Here is a 20,697-nt window from a genome sequence, read left to right as displayed (position 1 = left end):
ATCTTTGTGTCTATATTTATAGATCAAGTATTAAGGTGGCGGAAGGACCTTGGGCCTCTACTCAAACACTCCCTCTATGCATGAATACCTTCTTTTATTAAATTGGAACTCTATGATGCTCACTCTCCCGACACAACAGCTGGAGCCTACATGGGTGAACAAGTAAATGTGGTGAAGAAAGCTGATGGTGCCCGGCTATCAAAAGAGATAGTGACTGGGGTCTTAAAGGCTTGAAGATAAACAAGCGGCCATCTAGCTCAGAAGCAACAAAGTCCACATGGAAGAACACACCAGCCTGTGTGATCGAGTGGTCCCAAAGGGATCAGTTACCAGGCATCAAAGAACAAAAAATCATATCATTGACTGCACACCTCCATGATAGGATCGCTGAAGACAAATGGGTGCATAAGCAAATGTGGTGAAGAAAGCTGATGGTGCCCGGCTATCAAAAGAGATAGTGTCTGGGGTCTTAAAGGCTTGAAGGTGAACAAGCGGCCATCTCGCTCAGAAACAAATAAGCCCACATGGAAGAAGCACACCGGCCAGTGCGATCACGAGGTGCCCAAGGGACCAGATATAAGGCATCATGCAAAAAAAAAATATAAGTGTGTGTATGTATGTGTATTTATGTGTATATGTATATATGTATGTGTATATATATATTATATTAAATGAAGGGGGAAGTGCAGAGTGGAGACCCAAGGCCCAAGTGTCAGCCAATGGAGATCCCCTCATAGAGGGGCTTAGGAGAGGAGATGGGTTAATTAGGGTGTGAGGTAGTATCGATGAAGAACACAGCTTTCCCCCAGATCCTGGATGCTTCCTCCCCCCAACTACCATGATCCGAATTCTACCTTGCAGGGCTGGATAGGACAGAGGCTGTACACTGGTACATAGGAGGGTTGGAGATACAGGGAATCCAGGGTGGATGATACCTCCAGGACCAAGGGAGTGAGGGACGATGCTGGGAGAGTGGAGGGTGAGTGGGTTGGAAAGGGGAAACTGATTACAAGGAGCCACATGTGACCTCTTCCCTGGGAGAGGGACAGCAGAGAAGGGGGGAAGGGAGACCCCGAATAGGGCAAGATATGACAAAATAACGAGGTATAAATTACCAAGGGCATATGTGGGAGGGGGGAAAAGGGAGGGAGGGGGGGAAAAAAAGGAGGACCTGATGCAAGGGGCTTAGGTGAAGAGCAAATGCCTTGAGAGTGATTGGGACAGGGAGTGTATGGGTGTGCTTTGTACAATTGATGTATGTATATGTATGGATTGTGGTAAGAGTTGTTGGAGTCCCTAATAAAATGTAAAAGAAAAAAAAAAAAAGAAAATGATTAGGGCAAAATATGTACAGATGTGCTTTATACAATTGATGTATGTCTATGTATGGATTGTGATAAGTGTTGTATGAGCCCCTAATAAAATGTTTAAAAAAAAAAAAAAGAAAATAGGGGCAGCGTGTGTGTTGCATAGCAACCAAATCTCTTGACCAAGCGAGAGGAAAACAACAAGGCTTGGCACAAAGATGGCAGCCAACAGCACCACTTTGAATGCGTGTTGCTCTCTGCCATCTTGGCAATAATCCTAGGCTTCGATTATTGCAGCTGGATCCTGTTCCAGTTAGCACTGCGCACTGCCCAAATTGTAAACATTTGGGCCTGTTCTGGCTTCACTTTGTTGGTCATGGCCAAACCGGTTCAAGTTAGGTTAAAGTCCTGGTAGAAACAATTGCCGACTTAGAACTCTGGAGGACTCTTTTGTAAAGGACTAATGGATGCAGCCAAAAGTACAGGGGCTCTAAGATCACCCATTCCTACAAAAGGTATCAGTCCCTTCTGCAAACCAATCTTTCCACCTTACCACCCACCGGATGCATGCAAAGATGCTCCCGGCTGAGCCACATTAGCAGTTCTTACTAGCCAACTTCACAGCATCACAGTCCTAACCCACTTCACTATTCAAGAGGCAAGCTGAAGGGTCCGCCACTCCGGAAAGCCGACATTCATCCGGTTACAGGTGAGACTGGATTAAAAATTGGATGGAACTTTATTTGAGGCAGAAATCATTCATTCATTCGTTCACTCTCGGCAGAGAGGCGCTTGTGATACGGAGAACCCCTCCCTGTGCCACTAGAGTCTCACTTACCGATGTACGTATCCCATCTGATGAACGCTGTGAACAGCCAAAATCAGTTCAGCTAGGTAAAACTGAATCATATATTCATCTAATTGGTCCTCATATCTGTTCAAGAGTGACAGCAAGTCCCCTCCGGGCTGGTATTCCATGACCTGCAGAGAATGCCAAACGTATTCATTGTTCACGCATCCAATTAGATCCTCAAATACCGCCCGACATGTTATAATTACGATGTCTTCACAAAGCAAGGAAGACATACAACACATCTTGTAAGTCATGGAGGATGGGGGTCTCTGCCCTAAGGAGACTACATCTGTTACCCAGAAAATCAATAATGAAAGACTGGCTCCAGGCACCAGGCACAATGTTTGCAAGGAGAGCTTGAAAGGTTGAATTAAATCCACCCACTCGCCCACCCACCCAAGTTGGTACCCCAGACATTCCCTAGTATCGGGTACATGGCAGAGATAGAAATTCCTGGAGGGCAACAAACTCTCTTGCATCATTTATGCTTCCTCCTTCTGCCCCCCCCCCCACCCCACCCCAGCACCCAGCAGAACAGAGGAGCCATGCCAGAAACGTGGTACAATCCTTTCCTTTGACTGGAAGGCAATCTGGCAGTCTCTATTAAAAATTTAAATGTGAATCTATAGCCTTTGACCTAGTCACTCCACTTGTAACAAGTTATTTTACAGATAGAATAGTTTGCAGATAAACAGATTCACTGTAGCATTTTTATGACAAGGAGGGAAAAAGCTCTGGAAATCATCCAAGTATCCATCAATAAGAGATTGGCTCAAAATAGTATCTCTCTAACTGAAGGGATAGGGTGCTGACATGGAAACCAGCTCGACCCATTCACAGTGCCATGGGAAGTTATCTGTTACAATAAAAAGAGGCAGGTATGACCGTTCCTTTTTTTTCTCTCACCAGAAAAATAAAATTACTATAATTGCTGATATATACACAGGGGGAAAATTCTGGAAAAGGACTCTGACGGCTCAGATAAAATTTTTGATTAGCAAATACACATGGTCTGCCCTGAAGAAGATCTGAAACCTTTCCACTCTCTGATCAACCAGTGATGTTACTGACTTAACACGTAGCTTTGAAGCTACTTGGCCTGGGGTAGCTTCAGACACCAGCTCAGCAGTGTGGTTCCCCCACCCCACCCCCGGTGAAATGGAGAAGAGACTGCCCTCCCTTGCAGGACTGAATGAGGGATGGAGTGGGACAAAGTCCCCAGAGAGCCTGGCACAGTTGCTGGCATGAAGGAGGCCCCGGGTCAGTTTCTCCACTCTCCAGCTCTTACTGTGCGCTCCTGTCCGCTCTGGAGGGCAAAACGCTAAGACCTGATTCGATCATTGCTTCAAGCAGGCTAACCTTGATTGAATTCTTCTGCCTTTCATTTCAATTTCCCATTCTATTAACCACCCTCTAAGCGCCGTTTGTTTTAAGCCATCCCAAATACTGTCTGGGAAAGGCAAAATCCAAATAAAGTTCTTGGTATTTGTAAAAAAAAAAAAAAAAAAAAAAGCCAACTTTAAGTCTCTCAGGGGACTGCATTCCAGAAGCCCACTCTGGAATGTGATTGGCCACTGCCACTATCTAGGCACCTCTTTGGATTTAGTCCGCAATGAGGAGAGAAATTTCTCAACAGCAAGACCAGAATGTCAGTCCATCCTCCATGAAACCCCAGGCTGGGCCCACAAAGTCCAGGAAGCCTATCCAGTGTCGAGTCATTCTCCAACCAGAGACCCCTGGAGGAGGAGCCAGTGGCTTGCATGTCCTGGGTGGGACGCTGTATAAACTGGCTGTCCATCTCATTCACTAGCAAACCTTCAGCAAGAGATACTCAATAATTCTATTTGAAGTGTAAGCTTCCATTTGCTAAAAAGAAAAAATGGATTTATAAACTATTAAGAATAGCAATACTTAACAGAGATAACTACAATGCATATTTTATTTGCCTCAAACTCCCCGCAGATGTCAGCTACTCACCCCAATCCTGCAAGAGTCCAGAGGAGCCACCTGGCTGCCTACACCACACCCACCCATCCCAACCTGGTTCTCCACAGGCCCTGGGCATGTGGGTGAATACTAATGTCTACGTCTGATTTAAATATATGTTGACATTCAAAATGTCTTAAGCATCACGAAAAAAAAGAAATTCACAGAGAATAAGAGAAGCACCCCATGCTTTTAGAATGGAAATGTCTTAAAATAAGAACAATGCGTATTTATGATGACACACTGAAGTTATAAATTTTCTAATCTGGTTCAATTAACAATGTGAAACAATGGAGCGACTTATAAATTTAAGGCTGAGAAAATCAAAAGCATACTTTGAAGAGCCCAGAAACTGACCACGACTTAATAAGAGTCAGTAACTACCCTTAGAGATCCTATCTGTAATGATCAGTGGAACAGTCAGAAAATAAGAAACACCTCTTAAAAAGTCCAAATTCTATGTCCCCTGCTGCTATACCAAAGACCACTGTCCGGAGCTAAAAACCTCCCATCCAGACTATGTTAGGCTTTTCTGAGGCAAGTGACCTTTCTGTTGGCTTCATCACTCTTCAAAACCAGGCTCGACTGAGAAGACAACAAACATCACAATAGCATGTCCCACACATGTGGCCAAGATGACAGACTTCGAAATAGACTGAGTCCTTATTAAAGACATTAACCAAACTTGACCCACCTACATGGACCAAGGTGGTCTTTGCTAGCTGCCACCAGGTCAACTCTGACCCATGGCGACCCAAATACAAGAGAATAAGACACTGCCAACAGCACCTACCAAATGATGGAAGTGGACCCCTGTCACAGCTGGGTGGGTTTGAACCACCAACCTGTGGGTTAGCAGCCAAGCGACTAAGTAGTGTAAAGATCACACAGCCATGATACCTTCAGGACCAGGGGTGTGAGGGGCGATACTGGGAGAGTAAAGGGTGAGTGGGTTGGAAAGGGGGAACTGATTACAAGGATCCACATGTGACCTCCTCCCTGGGAGAGGGACGGCAGAGAAGGTGGTGGGAAGACTCCGGATAGGGCAAGATATGACAAAATAACGATGTATAAATTACCAAGGGCACATGAGGGAGGGGGGAACAGGGAGGGAGGGGAAAAAAAAAGAGGACCTGATGCAAAGGGCTTAAGTAGAGAGCAAATGCTTTGAGAATGATTGGGGCAGGGAATGTATGGATGTGCTTTATACAATTGATGTATGTATATGTATGAATTGTGATAAGAGTTGTATGAGTCCCTAATAAAATGTAAAAAAAGAAAAGAGGAGAAAAAAAAGAAAATGATTAGGGCAAAGAATGTACATCCGGATGTGTTTTAAACAATTGATGTATGTCTATGTATGGACTGTGATAAGAGTTGTATGAGCCCCTAATAAAATGTTTAAATAAATTTTTAAAAAGAGCACACAGCCAAGAAAACCCTATGGAACAGGCAGTTCTACTCTGCCGCATGGTGGTAAAAAGAACTCAACGGCACCTAACTAACAAGCTATAGAAGCGGACTGCCAGGCCTTTTTTCAAGGTTGACTTGAGGGAAAGGGTCCTTACATAGACTTCGCAGATCACGCTCCACTTAGGCAGCATTTTCAAAGCCCCATTCGAGTGATTCTCACAATGCAGGTCACCCAACACCACTGACGAGGGTGTGGAGCCAACCTGGCTCCCAGGTGCAGCCGAATGCAGCTTCTACAATGTGGTGCCCCACACAGCACTGGACTCGACTACAGCCATCACCTCTGCTGCTTCCACGGCCATGGACAACAATGGGCTTGGAAGTAACCAGTCCACCTACGCTGAGCCCATACACCTCTGTCCTGGCAAGGATGGGAGGAGCTTCCTGGCACACAGTCAACAGCTGCAAGCCACCCAAGGGCATTCACCACCAAGGCCCGGTAACCAGAAGGGCAGGTCCAGGGACCAGAGCCACTCTGCGAATGAGCCCTACCCTGGGCAGCATCACTGGGGAGGGCAGGAAAAGCAGGGCAGCTGACAGTCGGGCCTGGCTGGGAGCACTCCTGGACTTGGTCTTTTAAAGCAAAGACTTTCAGGCCAACAGAGACAATCCCTTCTGATGGCAGCAGCTGCAGATGCTAATTAAAGGGCGCATCCTACACGGGCTCGGTCGGGGGGAACGGCTGCTTCGCTGCCAGAGTTTGCATCTATGTTCTGGGATGGTAGTTTCTATCAGCTACGCTGGGTTTGCAATGAAGGACAAGCGCGGGGGGAGGGGTCCGTGTATGCATGCGTGTATGCATCTGAGGTGCATGAGCAGGGGAGTTGCAGCCCCACTGCAGTGTGCCAATCTCAGAAACAGCCCCCGGAGGGCTTGTACTCTGACCAGAAGACGTCATCAAACCACCGTGATGCTCTGGGTGTCAGTATCTAGCCCGTCCGGGGTTGCTGGCCGTTGGCGTCGGAGAGGAGGAGAGGAATCCTCTCTGCAGTGTGATCCCCAAAAATGATCCCTCCTGAAGGACCAAGTGGCCCAGAGGCAATGAGAGGAGGTCCTTCATCCTAACAAAAACACTCAACTCGCCTGATGCATCCAGCCACTAAAAAAATCCTTATGGGCCCTGGGATCAGCCAGAGGCGTGGGTGGTAGGAAGCAGCTGAGGGCAGTCATTAAGGAAGCAGGTGCTGCAAAGGTAGAGGGGCAAGTTTTAGGGAGATAAACAAGGAACAGCGAGGCACCTGGAGGCTTAAGGAAAGGGATCCTAGACATGTGCACAGTTACTGGCGGGGCCCATGGGAGAAACGGCCAGACTAGCTATAGCTATTGTTGGTGCTCTCAGCCGCCATGCAGGTGGGCCGGATTCATGGCAAACCCTCCCACAACGGGACCCAGCTTTTGCGATCTAGGGGGTTTCCACTGGCTGGTTTCTGGAAGATCGCCAGGCCTTTCTTCCTAGCTTGTCTTAGTCTGGAAGCTCCCCTGAAACCTGTTTAGCATCGTAGGAGCAGCATACAAGCCTCCACTGACGGACACATGGGAGCTGGGCTTGAGCAGCACTGGTCGGGGGCCAAACCCGGGGATCCCACATGGAAGGCAAGAATGCTACCAGAAAACCACCCACAACTGTCAACATGTGGCCCCCGGACCACAAGCAGGAGCATCACCTGGGAACGTGCTGGAGAAGCAAATTCTTGGGTCCCAGATCCACAGGATCAGAAGCCCTAGAGGTGAGACTCAATCAGACAATGTGACAAAATTGTGACTCCAAAAACACTCTCTTGAAATAGGACACCTTAAAGGGCAATGAGACAAAACAGCGCTTTCGAAGGCATAGAGAACTCCCCCCAGACGACACCCTGAGCAAGCGAACTGAGGTCAGTAAGAGGCATTACTACCTCATTTCACTGATGAGAACATGGACGCCGAAAAGACCAACGACTCCAGGGAGACCACACGAGGGGCAGTAAAAAAATGAGACCATCATTTTCCTCAGCACGCCCTGGCCGGTGGCCGGCGGCTCCCAAGTCTGGCGTCTGACTGAAGCAGCACACAGGAGCGCACAGGAAAGTTTCAAGACAGACCTGAAAACAGAACGTCTTATCGGAGAGCTCACAAAGACCTCACACCTCACTGTCAAAACTAGCATACCGTATTTTGCTAAACAATGCAACAAAGTGCTACTCATTAGCTCTCTCCAGACCCCCAGTGAAGGAAAGGCTGGGGTTCACACAGGTCCACAAAGAATCCACAGGCAGATTTTTCTGATGCAGGAAGGAAAGCTGGGCCAGGAAACTGTGGGCCCAGAGGAAGAGAGAAAGCAGAAAGAGACCAAGCAAAACCGCAGCGGGTGGCTCCCCTCGGTGGGAAGAATATGAGTGTGTACGGGCACTGGGGCCCTGCCTGAGAACCACAACCCTGCCTTTCCCTAGCTACACACAGAGCTGCTTTAACCTCTGAAGCAGCCTATTAGCTGCTCCCTCTCCCAAATACGCTCTGCCCTCTTCCATAGGACAAGGACTTCAGGAGAAACCAGAAACAAAGGCAGAAAGAGCATTTCCTAGCCTTCCGAGAAGCTGGACAGGTTATGGGACGGAGTTCCGGCTCACAGTCCTGCTCCTCTGCCCTGCCAGCTAGCTGGCACAAAAGTGTGAACCGATTACTTCCACCACACCAACAACAACAACACCCGCAGGGTAGGGGGAGTACAGAAATGGAAGGAGCCTGGGCCCCATGGTGGTCACATACGATGATGACATAGCTGTCCTGGCCTAGACGGTGGCTTGGAGCCACTTTGTGACGGCAGCTTCAGGGATACATGTGTCTGTGTAACTGAGGAAGACCGTGTGGAATGAACAGCGAGGCGGCCTGGTAAGATCTCATCAGTGGAAGGAGGTTCACAGGCAAATTACAGGCTCGGAGCAGGGGCAGCACCATAGCAACACACCAGCCTCCACTGGCAGATGGACAGTGGCTGCACCTTGAGATGCACTGGCAGGAATCGAACCCAAGTCTCCTACCTACATGGAACGCGAGAATCCGACCACTGAGCTACCATGGCGTCAGCCTGAGATGAGGTGCAGTTACGAAAAGCACCAGCTCCAAGATGCTCGCAAAGAATTTAGATACAACAATAAAGCACGCGGTGCGTTGGAAGACACGTTTTCCTTTGTAAAGATCGGCTCCTTCGGCAGAAGGACACGGGTGAAGACATCTGTTAGACAGAACTAAACAGATTTTATCGTGAACCAGGTCAAGGAAGGCCGGATTCTGTGGGCTGCCTGCCAGGAGAGGGGACCCGCCTCATGGTAGAGAACCAGACACAGCCTCGGAGGGCGCTGCCATTGGCGACACCCTAAGAAATGGTCAGCCACACTCCCGGCTGCACAAATGCAGGCGGGAACTTCTTAACCAATCAAATTCAGGAGCCACCCCCACCCCCACTCCTCCACTGGGCTCTCTCCCCTTGCACGGCACTCACTCACATTTGGGGGATCTCGCTGGGCCCATCTCGAATGGCACAGTGCTGAGAGCAAAACTCGCCAGGTTCACACGGTCTGATTTCCCTACCACACGAAGTAAATAGTATGCAAATCACACGCCCATGAAATTATTATTTCTTAAGCATTCACCAGCACCCCTGGGTGGCACAGACGCTTAATTAGCTGTGCTGCTCGCTGGAAGGGTGGAGGTGTGAGTCTCCTGGAGAAGGCGTGGAAGAAAGACCTGGCCAGCGGCTTCTGAGAAATCAGCCATTGAAGGCCCAGCGGAGCACAATTCTACTCTGACACAGCTGAGGGCCACCAGTGGTCCACATTGCTTCCACAGCCACTGGGTTTTAGACTAAACATTTACTTGGTCTTGTTCTCTTACTGAGAGCAAGAGAGACATAATACCTCCCCTTATGGGGAGGAGACCAAAATTCACAAAGAGGAAGAGCAAGGCATTATGGGTCCACAAGCAGAGGGGTGTCCATCCCAGATCCAGAGGGTCAAGGAAGGGCTGCTAGGTGCCCCGGCATTTGACCCAAGCTCCGGAGGAGACCAGAGTCAGGCAGGCGCACGGAGCAGAGAAGAGTGAACAATGGGCACAAGAAAGAGGCAGAGGTGAATTCCAAGAGAAAGCGGCAGAGGCAGGTCAGGAGGGACACAGAGAGTAACCACACAGGGCCAGTGGGCAGGCTGGAGGCTTCGCTGAGCAGCCTCGTCAGCCTGGAAGGCTAGCCTTCATCCAGAGGGCAGCAGCAAGGGAGAGAGTCGTTTTCTTTTTTAAATCTTCATTGATTCATCAAGCACAATGCTTATTGATCAGTCTTCTGGACATCCAAATCCTTACTTAAAACGCTGATAATACACTTATATCCAAGGGTACTGACTACTGATTAAATTGTTTTTTTCTTAAATTAAAAAAACAAGCAAAGCTCTAATGCAAAACAGATGAATGTAAAATGAAAATAGTAGAAAGAGACTTGGGCACCTGTTCCAATCCCTCCCTGGAAGCTAATCCCGGGCCCTGCTCGGGGCTCCTCAAAAGCATGTGTCTCCATTGGTCATTGATGGGCTTGTGGAAAATGCAGATTTCTGGACCCTGCCCTGATCCTCTGTGCTGTTCTTACCGTTAGGTGTTGTCCCCATGGGTTCCGATTCACAAAACTAAGCACTGCCCTATCCTACGCCATCGTAGAACGAAACACAGCCCTATCGGTACCATTCTCACAATTGCCATCTTTGAACCCATTGTTGCAGCCAGCGAGTCAATTCATCTCACAGAGGCTCTTCCTCTGTCACTGACCTTTACCAAGCACCATGTCTTTCTCCCGGGACTGCTCTCTCCAAAGTACATGAAACAAAGTCTCGCCATCTTTGCCGCTAAGGAGCATCCTGGCTGTACTTCTTTCAAGACAGATTTGTTTGTTCTTTGGGCAGCCTACAATACTTTCAAGATTCTTTGCCAACACCATCGTTCAAATGCATCTAATTTTCATGAGTCTTCCTTATTCATTGTCCAACTTTTACATGCATATTATTAGTTGGTTAAAAACAGCATGGTTTGGGACAAGCGAAGCTTATTTCTAAGAATGACATCCTTGCTCTGCAACACTTTGGTTTGCAAGACGTTTGGTGAGGATTTTCTTGATATGTCTTTAGGCTCCTGGACTGCTGCTTCCACGAGCACGGACCGTAGATCCGGGCAAAACGAAAGCCTTGACAACGTCAATCTTTTCTCCCTTTATCACGGTGCTGTCTCTTGGGGTTTTTGTTTTCTTTCCACTGAGTTGCAATCCACGCTGAAGGCTGTGTTAGACCCTGGGAACGTGCATGTTGGATGAGAACCTTCAGTGACTCAGGCATGAGAAAGCTTCCAGCTACAACAGATCCAGATGGACTGGACTGGGACCAGAACATGTGTGTTTTTTTTCCCCCTAGGGGGACATGTGTTGTTGGTTTTTGTTGTTGTTGAAAACATGCACAGCAAAACATATGCCCATTCAATGGTTTCTACACATACAATTCGGTGACACGGATTATGTTCTCTGAGTTGTACGGTCATTCTCACCCTCTTGTCTGAATTGTCCCAGCCCCATGAACATGATCGCTTGCTGCCCCCTGCGGTTCCCAGCTAATCTTCTGAATTGTTCTTCTTCAGCAGGGAGTCTCGAAGGGTTTTGGCAGCGGGATCGCTCTGGCCGCAGTGCGTAGAAGCCCGGGGACAGCACGGGACCGATGGCAGGGGCAGTAACACAAGCAATGAGCACAGCAATGCAGACAGCACAGGATCGTGGGTGACCGGAAATGTTGGAAGTGGAATCCTACTTTTTCTTTTCACCAACCTAAAATGTTATCTTCAACTACATTGCAGTCACATTACCAATGAACCTCCAGCAGCCAGACAAGCAGGTTGACCTAGGGTAAGTTTCCTTAAATCGCCCGGGCTTAGCAATCTATCCGTGGTCAGTGAGCATCATGGTGTCTCGGGCCTTTACAGTGCCAAGTAGGTCAATAGTCAACATCTCTGGTGGCAGATGTGATGTCTGAGGCATCACCCCAGTAACAAAGGCATTCTCGTTTTCAGCAGAATATGTTGAGTATTCACACCACAGGGAACGAAGGAAGGTAGCGTGGGTCAGGCTTGGCCACACATCCACTTCAAGTCAGGCTTCATTGCCAAATAAGGGACAAAAGAATTTGAGCAAGTTTCCAAGAGCTCTGGGGATTTCAGAAGTGAAGATTCAGACAGGGGATGGTAGATTTGGAATTAGACCTCAATTCCTATATTAAGGTTGGATGTCTACACATAAACTATATCCTTAGCAAGCATTTTACTCCACAGTCCCAGGATACTTGAGAATTGAATGCAGACAGGGAAATAATTACAAGATCTCATCAGTAACACTCCACTGAGCTACTAAAGAAGGGTGTAAAAATGTCACTGCACCCAGGTATAAACGTGCTGAGGCAACAAGAACTCCAGGAAATGGCTGTTTGAAGTATTCCCATCCAGCCACGTGGAAAAACCAAGACCATCACAGAGCTAAGGATGCTGAAGCCAGAGGCAAGGACCAGAGGGAAGTCCCGCAGTCCAAGAGCCCAAGAGAAGGAACCTGCCAGCAGCCAGGAGCTTGTGATAGCCGGCGGAGCCAGCAGGTGTTCCCAATCCACAAAGCATGTTCCAGTGGAAGTAAGTCAACAGCGGCAAAATCCATGTGACCACTGAGACGAAGCCAGTGATCAAATGATAGTGATCAAAATCGTGCCCCTGGGGTGGTTGGAATTCTCAAGATGCCACGGTATGACTCTCCCAAAAGGCACCTGGAACACGTTTGAGTCTCACAACAGGCAAGCACAATGACAACGACAGTCAACAAGAAAGAAAAGTACCAATGAGCGTCACTCCTGGAGCCCATCTGGATCCCTCAGCGGCCACTGTGGGACCCACGACAGATCGGCTGAAACGCTGAGCAGTCGTTGGTCACTTGTTACTGGATCGCTAGCCCTCAACTGAGTTCCTTTCTGTGAAACTCAAAGCCCGTCCTTGCCGCCTCTACAAAACTGACCCTGCTGGCGTGAAAATCCCCAAGCATCCAAACACGCTTCCTTTCAAGCTGCAGAGGACGAGAAATTCGAGCTGACGTTGCCGTGCAAGGTGGAGTAGCACCGGGTGGGCTCGCAACGTTTGCCCAAACCCAGAGCCCTTTTCCCAGCCCCACCTCGGCCTGTGCTCTGCACTGCCTCCAAAACGGAGTTCCTCCCCACCGGCTGGCTTTCCACGGTGAGCTCGAATGAAAATATCCAAAACACCAATAACATACAGAAGAGAGAGACCAAAACGTCCGACTCGTTCAAAGGAATGTTGCTGAGAGCTAATGAAGCCGCCTGCTAACACAGCCGAAACAAGAGGAGCTCTGTAGGACCCAGGGAGCCCGAGCAAAAGGCTCAGTAGGCAACAGCTGTGCTAGCACATGGGTGGTCCTGCAAACACAGAGGTCACTTGTGAAGAGGGGGGCTGCTCCACACCCCAGGTATCGAGGAAGCACAGCTTCAAGGGCAGTGTTCAAGAAGAGACTGCTTCAAGCTCTCTGCACACAGGCACAATGCAGACGTCCTGAAAGAAGCGTGGGGTGGGTGCAGGGTTGCCACCCTTGCTCCCTGGTATAAAAACATCCTCTCAGGAGTCTGGGGCAGGAGCTGGGCTAACCTCTCTGTGGGCCCTCATACAGAACCAAGGCACATAAATTGCCGATTCTAGTTCAGAACACAAAGAGTGACATTCCTAAAAAAAAATACATAGTAGAAGCTCTAAGATACATCTTAAGACTGACTCTCACTTAACTGGACCTACTTCTTCATGGGACCTCCCAGCTACCTGAGGAGCAGCCAGGCTTTAGAGACATCAAGAAGCTCGGCTATTAACACAAAGCTAGGCACTCCGAAGACCCGAGCCCCTGGGTCACAGGAAGGGCCTTGCTCCATCATGTTTTCCACCTAGGAAACCCCGTGTCAGAAAGGTGAGCATCATGGAATGACAGTTTAATAGAACAAAGTATTCTTGCATTGAGGGAGCACTTGAGTGGATGCCCAATGTCCATCTGCTACCTTAATACTAAACCTATAAATATATGCACATAGATCTATTTCCCCATGGTTATATGTAAATATATTTACATGTGTACATGCCTGTACTTAAACCTCTATACATGCCATTTGCATCCTAGTTCTTTCCTCTATTTCCCTTTACTTTCCTCTTGTCCCACTATCATGCTCAGCATTCATTTGGATTTCAGTAATTCCTCTCGGTTACATTGCCCTTGATCAAGCCCTACCAGGCCTCCTACACCCTCCTTGCCACCAATTTTGGATCACTTGTTGTTCCCTTGTCCCTGGATGTGTTAACCCCCACTTCCCTTCCCCTGCCTCCCCCTCTCCCATGTGTCCCCCGCTCCCTGGCTGTTTTCTCCTCCAGATTTTTTATCCCGTTGAACCATGATAAATTCTTGAACAGCAAAAAGCGAAAGCAAAGTAGAGAGTACCCGGGGCCATCCTTGTAAAACAAACCACATGCCCGTGTTATACATGTAGACAGAGCTATTTTGTGTGTGTGGCACGGTGCAGGGGCAGGGGGAGGGGGGTGGACAGAAAGACAAACATAACCATGGACATTTGTTAAAAGAGGATTAGAAAGGTAGAAAATTTGATCTTTGCTTTTACCCATTTCAGAAGCATTTACATTATTTTATAACAAGTAACCCTAATTATTTCAATGCTTAAAAACTGAAGCAAGATCCTACTAAAGGCAATGGCTGACTAGTCCCAAATAAATGACTTCTCATTACTGCTCAATCCCCAATAATAAATGGGGCTGTTTCTAAGTGGGTCACCCTGACCCTTCAGAACTCAGAACAAGGGGACAAGGAGCTTTCTGAACGGGGAGGTGCTGTGGACCCAGTGGGCAGGAAGCACATTCATCGGGACGATGGTGTGCTCCATGTAGGTCGGCACTAGACCAGTCTCAGAGCGATGGGTGCAGAGGCTTACCAGATAAAGGTTATTTTTGTCTTGAAAGGCATACTGCAATGGGGGGATCCAGGGACTCGTGCTCCGAGAGAGTATGCTACGTTCTTCCTCAAAAAAGGAAACCTGGAGGGAAAAGGTATGCTTTACAATATGACAATAAAAAGAGCCAGCCATTGTGGGGCAGGCTAGGAAATGCCCTTTCTGCTGTCTTTGAGCTGGTTTAGAAAGACCCATCAGTTAGCCTGACATTCCACAAACCTCCGTCACTCACCTACTTTGCTCACAGAGTTTGCCAGCTCCAAGTACTACCTGTCCAACAATTTACTTAACATCTCTCTTTAAAGTCAGCTCACCTCCCTAAACCTGGAAGCTTGCCCTTCCTCTTCACCTTGCTTTCCAGAAAGATTCAATCCTAATTAAGGGGAGCAGAACCAGGGAAGCATCCTTGCCAAATGGCCAGGAGGGGGAGACACGGAGGCCCAGGCAACTTTACTATGAACCTCAAACCTCTTGCTCTACAGAATAAAGTTGATTTTAACAGACATGAAAGCCCCAACTGGTGAAGCTTGAGTGGGGTCTGAAATTTACATGAAGGGTGCAGTAGTTAAGTGGCGGGCTATTAACCAAAAAGTCAGTGGTTCAAGCCCACCAGCTGCTTTGTGGGAGAACGATGTGGTTGGTGGTCTCAGCCTTGGAAGCCCTTTGCGGCCGTTTCTACCCTGTCCTCCAGGGTCGCTGTGAGTTGCAATCAGCTCAATGGCCGCATCCCGGGTTTGGCGGTTTAATGGGTCATTGCAAGAACCCCAATTTTGATGGCTGTGTCGGGGTCTGTGGGAGTATGTAGGAAGTAATCAAAGGTCATGGGATGGGGCACCAGTTAGGCAAGTGTGGGTGAATGGTTCAGGGAAAACATTCTTTACATCATACTCGCAACTTGTCTGTAAACTTGTGATTCTTTCCAAACTTAAGCAATTGAAAATATACCTTCCTTTCTTTCAGTCTCACAATAATACCTGCGCGTCTTCCACACCCGCCCCTCCTGAGTTCTTGCCCCATTCTACCACTGTTCCCTGCTATGCTGCAGCTCAGAACCCTAGTGGTGCCGGGGGTTAAGGGCTGGGCTGTTAAGCGCTACTGCAAGGGGCTCAAATCCTCCAGCCGATCCGAGGGGGAAAAATGAGGCTCCTGGCTCCCGGAAGGATTTACAGTTTCAGAAATCTTAAGGAGCAGTTCTGCGGTGCCTACAGGGTCGCTACAAATGGGAACCGAGTCAATGGCAGTGGGTGTGACATCAGTCGCATTTCCTGCCTCACTGCAGATCACATCACTGAGTCTCTGAAAAGCAGCCTGGGCCTCAGTGAAGGGCCCTCAGTAAAATCCCTGGGCACTGAGTCACTAACGAGGGCCTCTGGCTGACCACACTCCAGACGTGTCGCCACAGTGCACTACCGGCGGAATTCAGCACATGCTGCGTGGACCCCACTGGAAACCAGCTCCTCCCTGGATTCCCCGTGCTTCGACCCACGTGCCCTTTTCTTTTGTCGATTTGGGCTTTGTACCCTTTCACTGTAATGGATCACGGCCGTGAGTACTCCTGGTAAACCAGTGAACCCGGGGGTGGGCATACCACACCACTAACAAGAAACACACAGCAGGGCAGCGCCCCTGTTCAAACCCGCAGCACCATGTACGTGCCTGGGCGTGGTCAGGCTGCCCGTCTCTGCCCAGGTTCTAGTCTCTCCCAGCTCTGCGAGCCTGTCCTAACGGCCCTGGCTCACGACAGCCCTGCGCACTGCACTGCGGTAAACGGCCGATCACTCTCCCCTTCGGTAATGCAGTCGCGGGTCAACTTCATGGATCTGCACTTCCCGGGATTTTTTTTACAACCCTGAGTGTGACGGCCAGGGGCCTCCAGCTCCTTTTGCAGGCTTCTCACGGAGCCAGGGCCCTCATCAGGCCCATCATGTGCACTTGAATGTCTCTAACTAATAAATTACTCTCTGGGCTGTGAGGCGGATGGCTCTCTCCCAAGGCACGCGGTAAATGAATTGCGGGGCCAGGAGATGGCAGCTGTGTTGAAAAGAAAGAAAAATAGCACAACTGAAAAGATAACCTTTCACCTGCTCTCATATAAACCGCCGCCCAGCCACATAACCCACAACTCTATTTAACTTCTCCGAGGGCCTGCTTTAACATCAAATACACATATCCACAACACAAACATAGAGTGTGGGGACCAAAGCAAACACCGGCCGGCTTACCCTACGATATGCATATCCCTCAATCCCCAACTGACTGTCACGAAAGAGCAGCTCCCAATCATTAGCCAAAAGGCCAGGATGGCTCTGGAAGAAAATACTATCATCGATGTACGATGAAGCCATCAAGGGGAACTCGGGGGCCTTCCAGCTTAGCCAATGGCAGGGCGAGGAGGAGAGGAGCAAGCACAAGAGGCCTTTCTCCCTCCCCGTCAAAACCACACCCACCCCTCAGTCCCAGGGGGAACCTGGTAGAGCAAAAGGGCGTGGTGGCACCATGAAAGCTCCTACCTGCTCCTGGGCCATCAAGGTCTTCTTCTTCATCACCTTCATGGCATAGGTGTTCCCGCTGGCTTTCTCTCGGACCACCTGCACATCGGCAAAGTGGCCACAGCCCACGAGACTTCTGACCTCAAAGTCCTTGACAGAGGGCTGGAGCGCCTGCAGCTCGTTTATGATGTCGGAGTCTGCAAGAAAGGGAGGAGTGACCCCCAGGTAAATGAAGAGCAGGTGCACCTTTATAGGACTAGGAAGGCAGAGAGGGAGAGCGAGGGAGAGCATTCCATCTTCCCTCGCATTCAAAAGACATTTAGTCATTTTCTTAGCCCATTGGGAATCGTTATAAGCCCCAAAGCGGTTTTTTGTTATTGTTGTTGTTTTTAAACGTTAAAATTGAGGGCTCCAGAAATTTCTAAGTACAGTTTCCATGGTAGCTAAGGCTTGGATCCCATCGACTCGGAATACAGGGGGGAAGACGCACACCGTGCGTGTCTTCTTCCTCAGGTGGCGGCGGGGCAGCCATTCCTTCATCAGACACTTGAGAGAGTTCCGAATTGTTTACACCATGATGTCCGCAGCATGAGTCCCCTTTCGATGGATTTCAGAGCCCATTCCTGATCATTCCCCTCGGACCGCTCAGGAGGTCTCACTAGCCCAAGTTCTCCCTTCCCAGGGTTGGATCAGTAATGTGGACGCCTTCCTTACCTTAACATCTAGCAGTCCTAAATAAAGGGCGGAGGAAGGAGAGGGCACTGCTTTAGTCCAAGGAATCAAGTGATGCCTCTTCAGGATTGGCCTACCCCAGGTCTAGACATGTGTCTGTTTTCTTAGTCTACCATCATATTCTCAATCCAAGTCCCGTCCCTCAACGGTAGCTCTTCAGTGAATGGATGGTGGAGGATTGGAAGCCTACCTACCCTTCACCCTAAGTGAACTAGGCTGGGTGCCCCTGCATGTACAACAGCCAATGACAAGCCCAAACAGATGCGGTAGGTTGGTGAGGGGAGACTGCTTCGTGGGCCCAGGGCTTTCCTTTGGAGGGACACACGTGTGCTGGAACTACAGAGGTGGCTGGCTGCAGGAGATGGGGAACACTTAAGTGTTCCTTTTTAAAAATGGTCAATGGTATGCGAATTTCATTTCAACGAGTTATTAAAAAAAAAAGGAATGGAGGGCGAGTAGCAACTCACCAACAACCTGGGCGGCCCTGTGGGTTCCGTGGGTTCTGTACCAAACGAAGGTGAGAAATGCCATGCTGAAAGCTGTGCTGGCGGATCCTCCGCTGGAGAGACTGTCCTCAACCCACACGGGGACACTGGGAGCCTCTGCCCCATGGCATGTGGGGAGCTGGCAAGCATCCCCCTCTCGGTGGTTGGAAACCAGGGTTGAGAGGTAACGTTTTGGGGTCACACTCGGTGGGGCAAGTTGGTCACCCCATGAGGGGCCTGAGCCCAACAAGGCACGAGCCAGCTGATACCCCGCCATCCTGGAGCGGGGCTCGCTGGGAACCGCAGTGCCGTTTCCACTGCTGTCACCCCCTCAGCAGCGCGCTGCTGCCTGGGTGGAGATGAATTCACTTGGATCCAAGTCACGCATGATGGACGCCCACTGTACTGAGTCTTCCCACCCACGGACCACGTCACACACTCCGGAGAGTTATCCTGCAAACACCTCCCCGTGGCCCCCGGGGGGAAACAGCCAAGAACAGTGGGTGGCTCGGCAAGGATTCATCGTGACCACTGTTAAAGACAGAACCGACCGTGCCCCCATGGAGAATTCTAGCCAGGGCGAAAACCGGGCACTGCACCAGGTGTTCCTCTTGCCCTGACCAAGCTGGGCGGCGCACCGTCTTTCTTTACTGTCACTTTCCAAGTTCCTTTCAGATCAAGCGTTTGAGTTTTGATTGATAATTCTCCAAATCTGCTAGCTTGCAGCTTTCTGAGTTGAATCCGATGCCGCGTTGCGCACACACAAAGCCATTCTCTTCATGTCTACTGGGCTTTGGGCCCAAGGTTGCTTACACCATTCTTCACCCAGAGCCACCAATTCTCGCAACCTTACAAGGAGACAAACTGCTTTCCAGGCAAAACTGCTGGACTAGCCCCTCAAAGGGCTGGGAAACCTGTCCCACCCACAATCCAAAGGCTTCAAGGCAGTAAGACGGACAGATGAGAGCTGAAGTCCTAGCCTTGAAGCAGCTAAGAATAAATATATGAGTAAAAACAAGGGCCAGATGACAACGGCTGGGACTAGATGGGAGACAAAACTGTGGAAGATAACATCAAATCAGAAAGAACAAACAAGAGACAGCAGGGCTTCTTGGCTTGCAGAGACAGGAAGACTTGCCGAGACTGATGTCCTGAGATACTCTTGAAGCCTTGAACCAAAACTAGCCCCCGAGGTCACCTCTTACCTAAGTAACATACTGGCTCACACAAAAAATAAGCAAATAAGAAGATTCTCTCCCAGGAGCAGCATGCTCCTTTTAAAAGTCACAGTGAGTGACTTTGAAACAGATGAGCAGGAGCAGGGGCTGGGGATCGAGATCCGTGGAAACGGGAACCAACAGGGAAGAAATACTCAGAACGCTCCTTATGAAGAATGAATGTAGTTGGTGTTACTGAACAATACGTGTAGAAATCGTTGAGTGGGAACCCAAACCGCTAGGCAGAGCTTCACCAAAATTACATTTAAAGACAGATCACCAAACTTCCCTACCTATTAGAAGCCGCTGTGGCCGCAAACCCTCACCATCCTTTCTGCCTTGGCGCTCTCCATGACAGTGCCATGGGCCCCGTGGGAGCTGAACACCGACGTGGCCCAAAGCACGTGGCCCAAAGTGGGAAGGCAGCCACGTAGCATGCGTCAGGCAAACATCCACACAGTGAGCCGATGGCTCTCAGGTTCTGAAACTCAGCAAGACATTTTTTTACCTTCTAGGAATTCGCCTTTTCAAGAAACACAAAACATGCATTTACAAGTCCATGGCAGGCTGCTCGTGGGAGCGCCATCAGCAACAGACAGGCTCAGCACCTATGAACCGTCGGCCGACAGGTACAACACGGGGGACACTCCCCGGGCCCCAGCCATGCCCACAATCACCAGCACGTGTGTGGCGATCATGCCACTATCACTGCGGGTGTTGGGTCAGTCCACCTCACTGGGGGTCCCCCTTGAGCTCGCTGGCCCTCTCCTTCACCACACATCTTCTCCAATGAAGAACCCCATATGATGATAGGGCCGGAGTAGGCAAGTCAGACAGTGCTCTGTGGTCATCCATCAGGTTTCCACTGGCTGATTATTGCAGTAGGTCGTCACCTCGTCCCTCCTGGTCTGTCTTAGTCTGGAAGCTCCACGGAAATCTGTTCACGTGGGTACTCCGTTGGCGTCTGAAATACCAGAGAAGGCCTAACTTCCGGCAGCACAGCAACACACCAGGCACCACAGGACAGCAAACTGACAGGCGGGATGTGGACAGAACATGAAGCGCATGGTTTAAAAAGAGAGGTCGTCAGGTCTCCACTAGATTGCAT

At 49.5% G+C, this 20,697-nt stretch overlaps 1 protein-coding gene across 6 annotated transcripts in view; it reads right to left on the bottom strand.

The window, feature by feature from the left end:
- The window catches only part of CIT (citron rho-interacting serine/threonine kinase), a 196,271-nt gene that overhangs the window by 160,477 nt on the left and 15,097 nt on the right, over positions 1-20,697 (bottom strand). For all 6 annotated transcript variants that reach the window (XM_075533368.1, XM_075533372.1, XM_075533371.1 and 3 more), the window contains exons 4-6: positions 17,177-17,352; positions 14,649-14,750; positions 2,146-2,288 (exon numbers count right to left, since the gene is read on the bottom strand). In XM_075533368.1, coding sequence (XP_075389483.1) covers positions 2,146-2,288; positions 14,649-14,750; positions 17,177-17,352 — 421 coding nt within the window. The remainder of the gene's footprint in view (positions 1-2,145; positions 2,289-14,648; positions 14,751-17,176; positions 17,353-20,697) is intronic.

The sequence above is a fragment of the Tenrec ecaudatus genome, chromosome 16 (genome assembly GCF_050624435.1).
Source record: "Tenrec ecaudatus isolate mTenEca1 chromosome 16, mTenEca1.hap1, whole genome shotgun sequence".
Lineage (NCBI taxonomy): Eukaryota > Metazoa > Chordata > Mammalia > Afrosoricida > Tenrecidae > Tenrec > Tenrec ecaudatus.
Note: the sequence above shows the minus strand (reverse complement) of the source record. Positions and strands in the feature narration are given on the sequence as shown.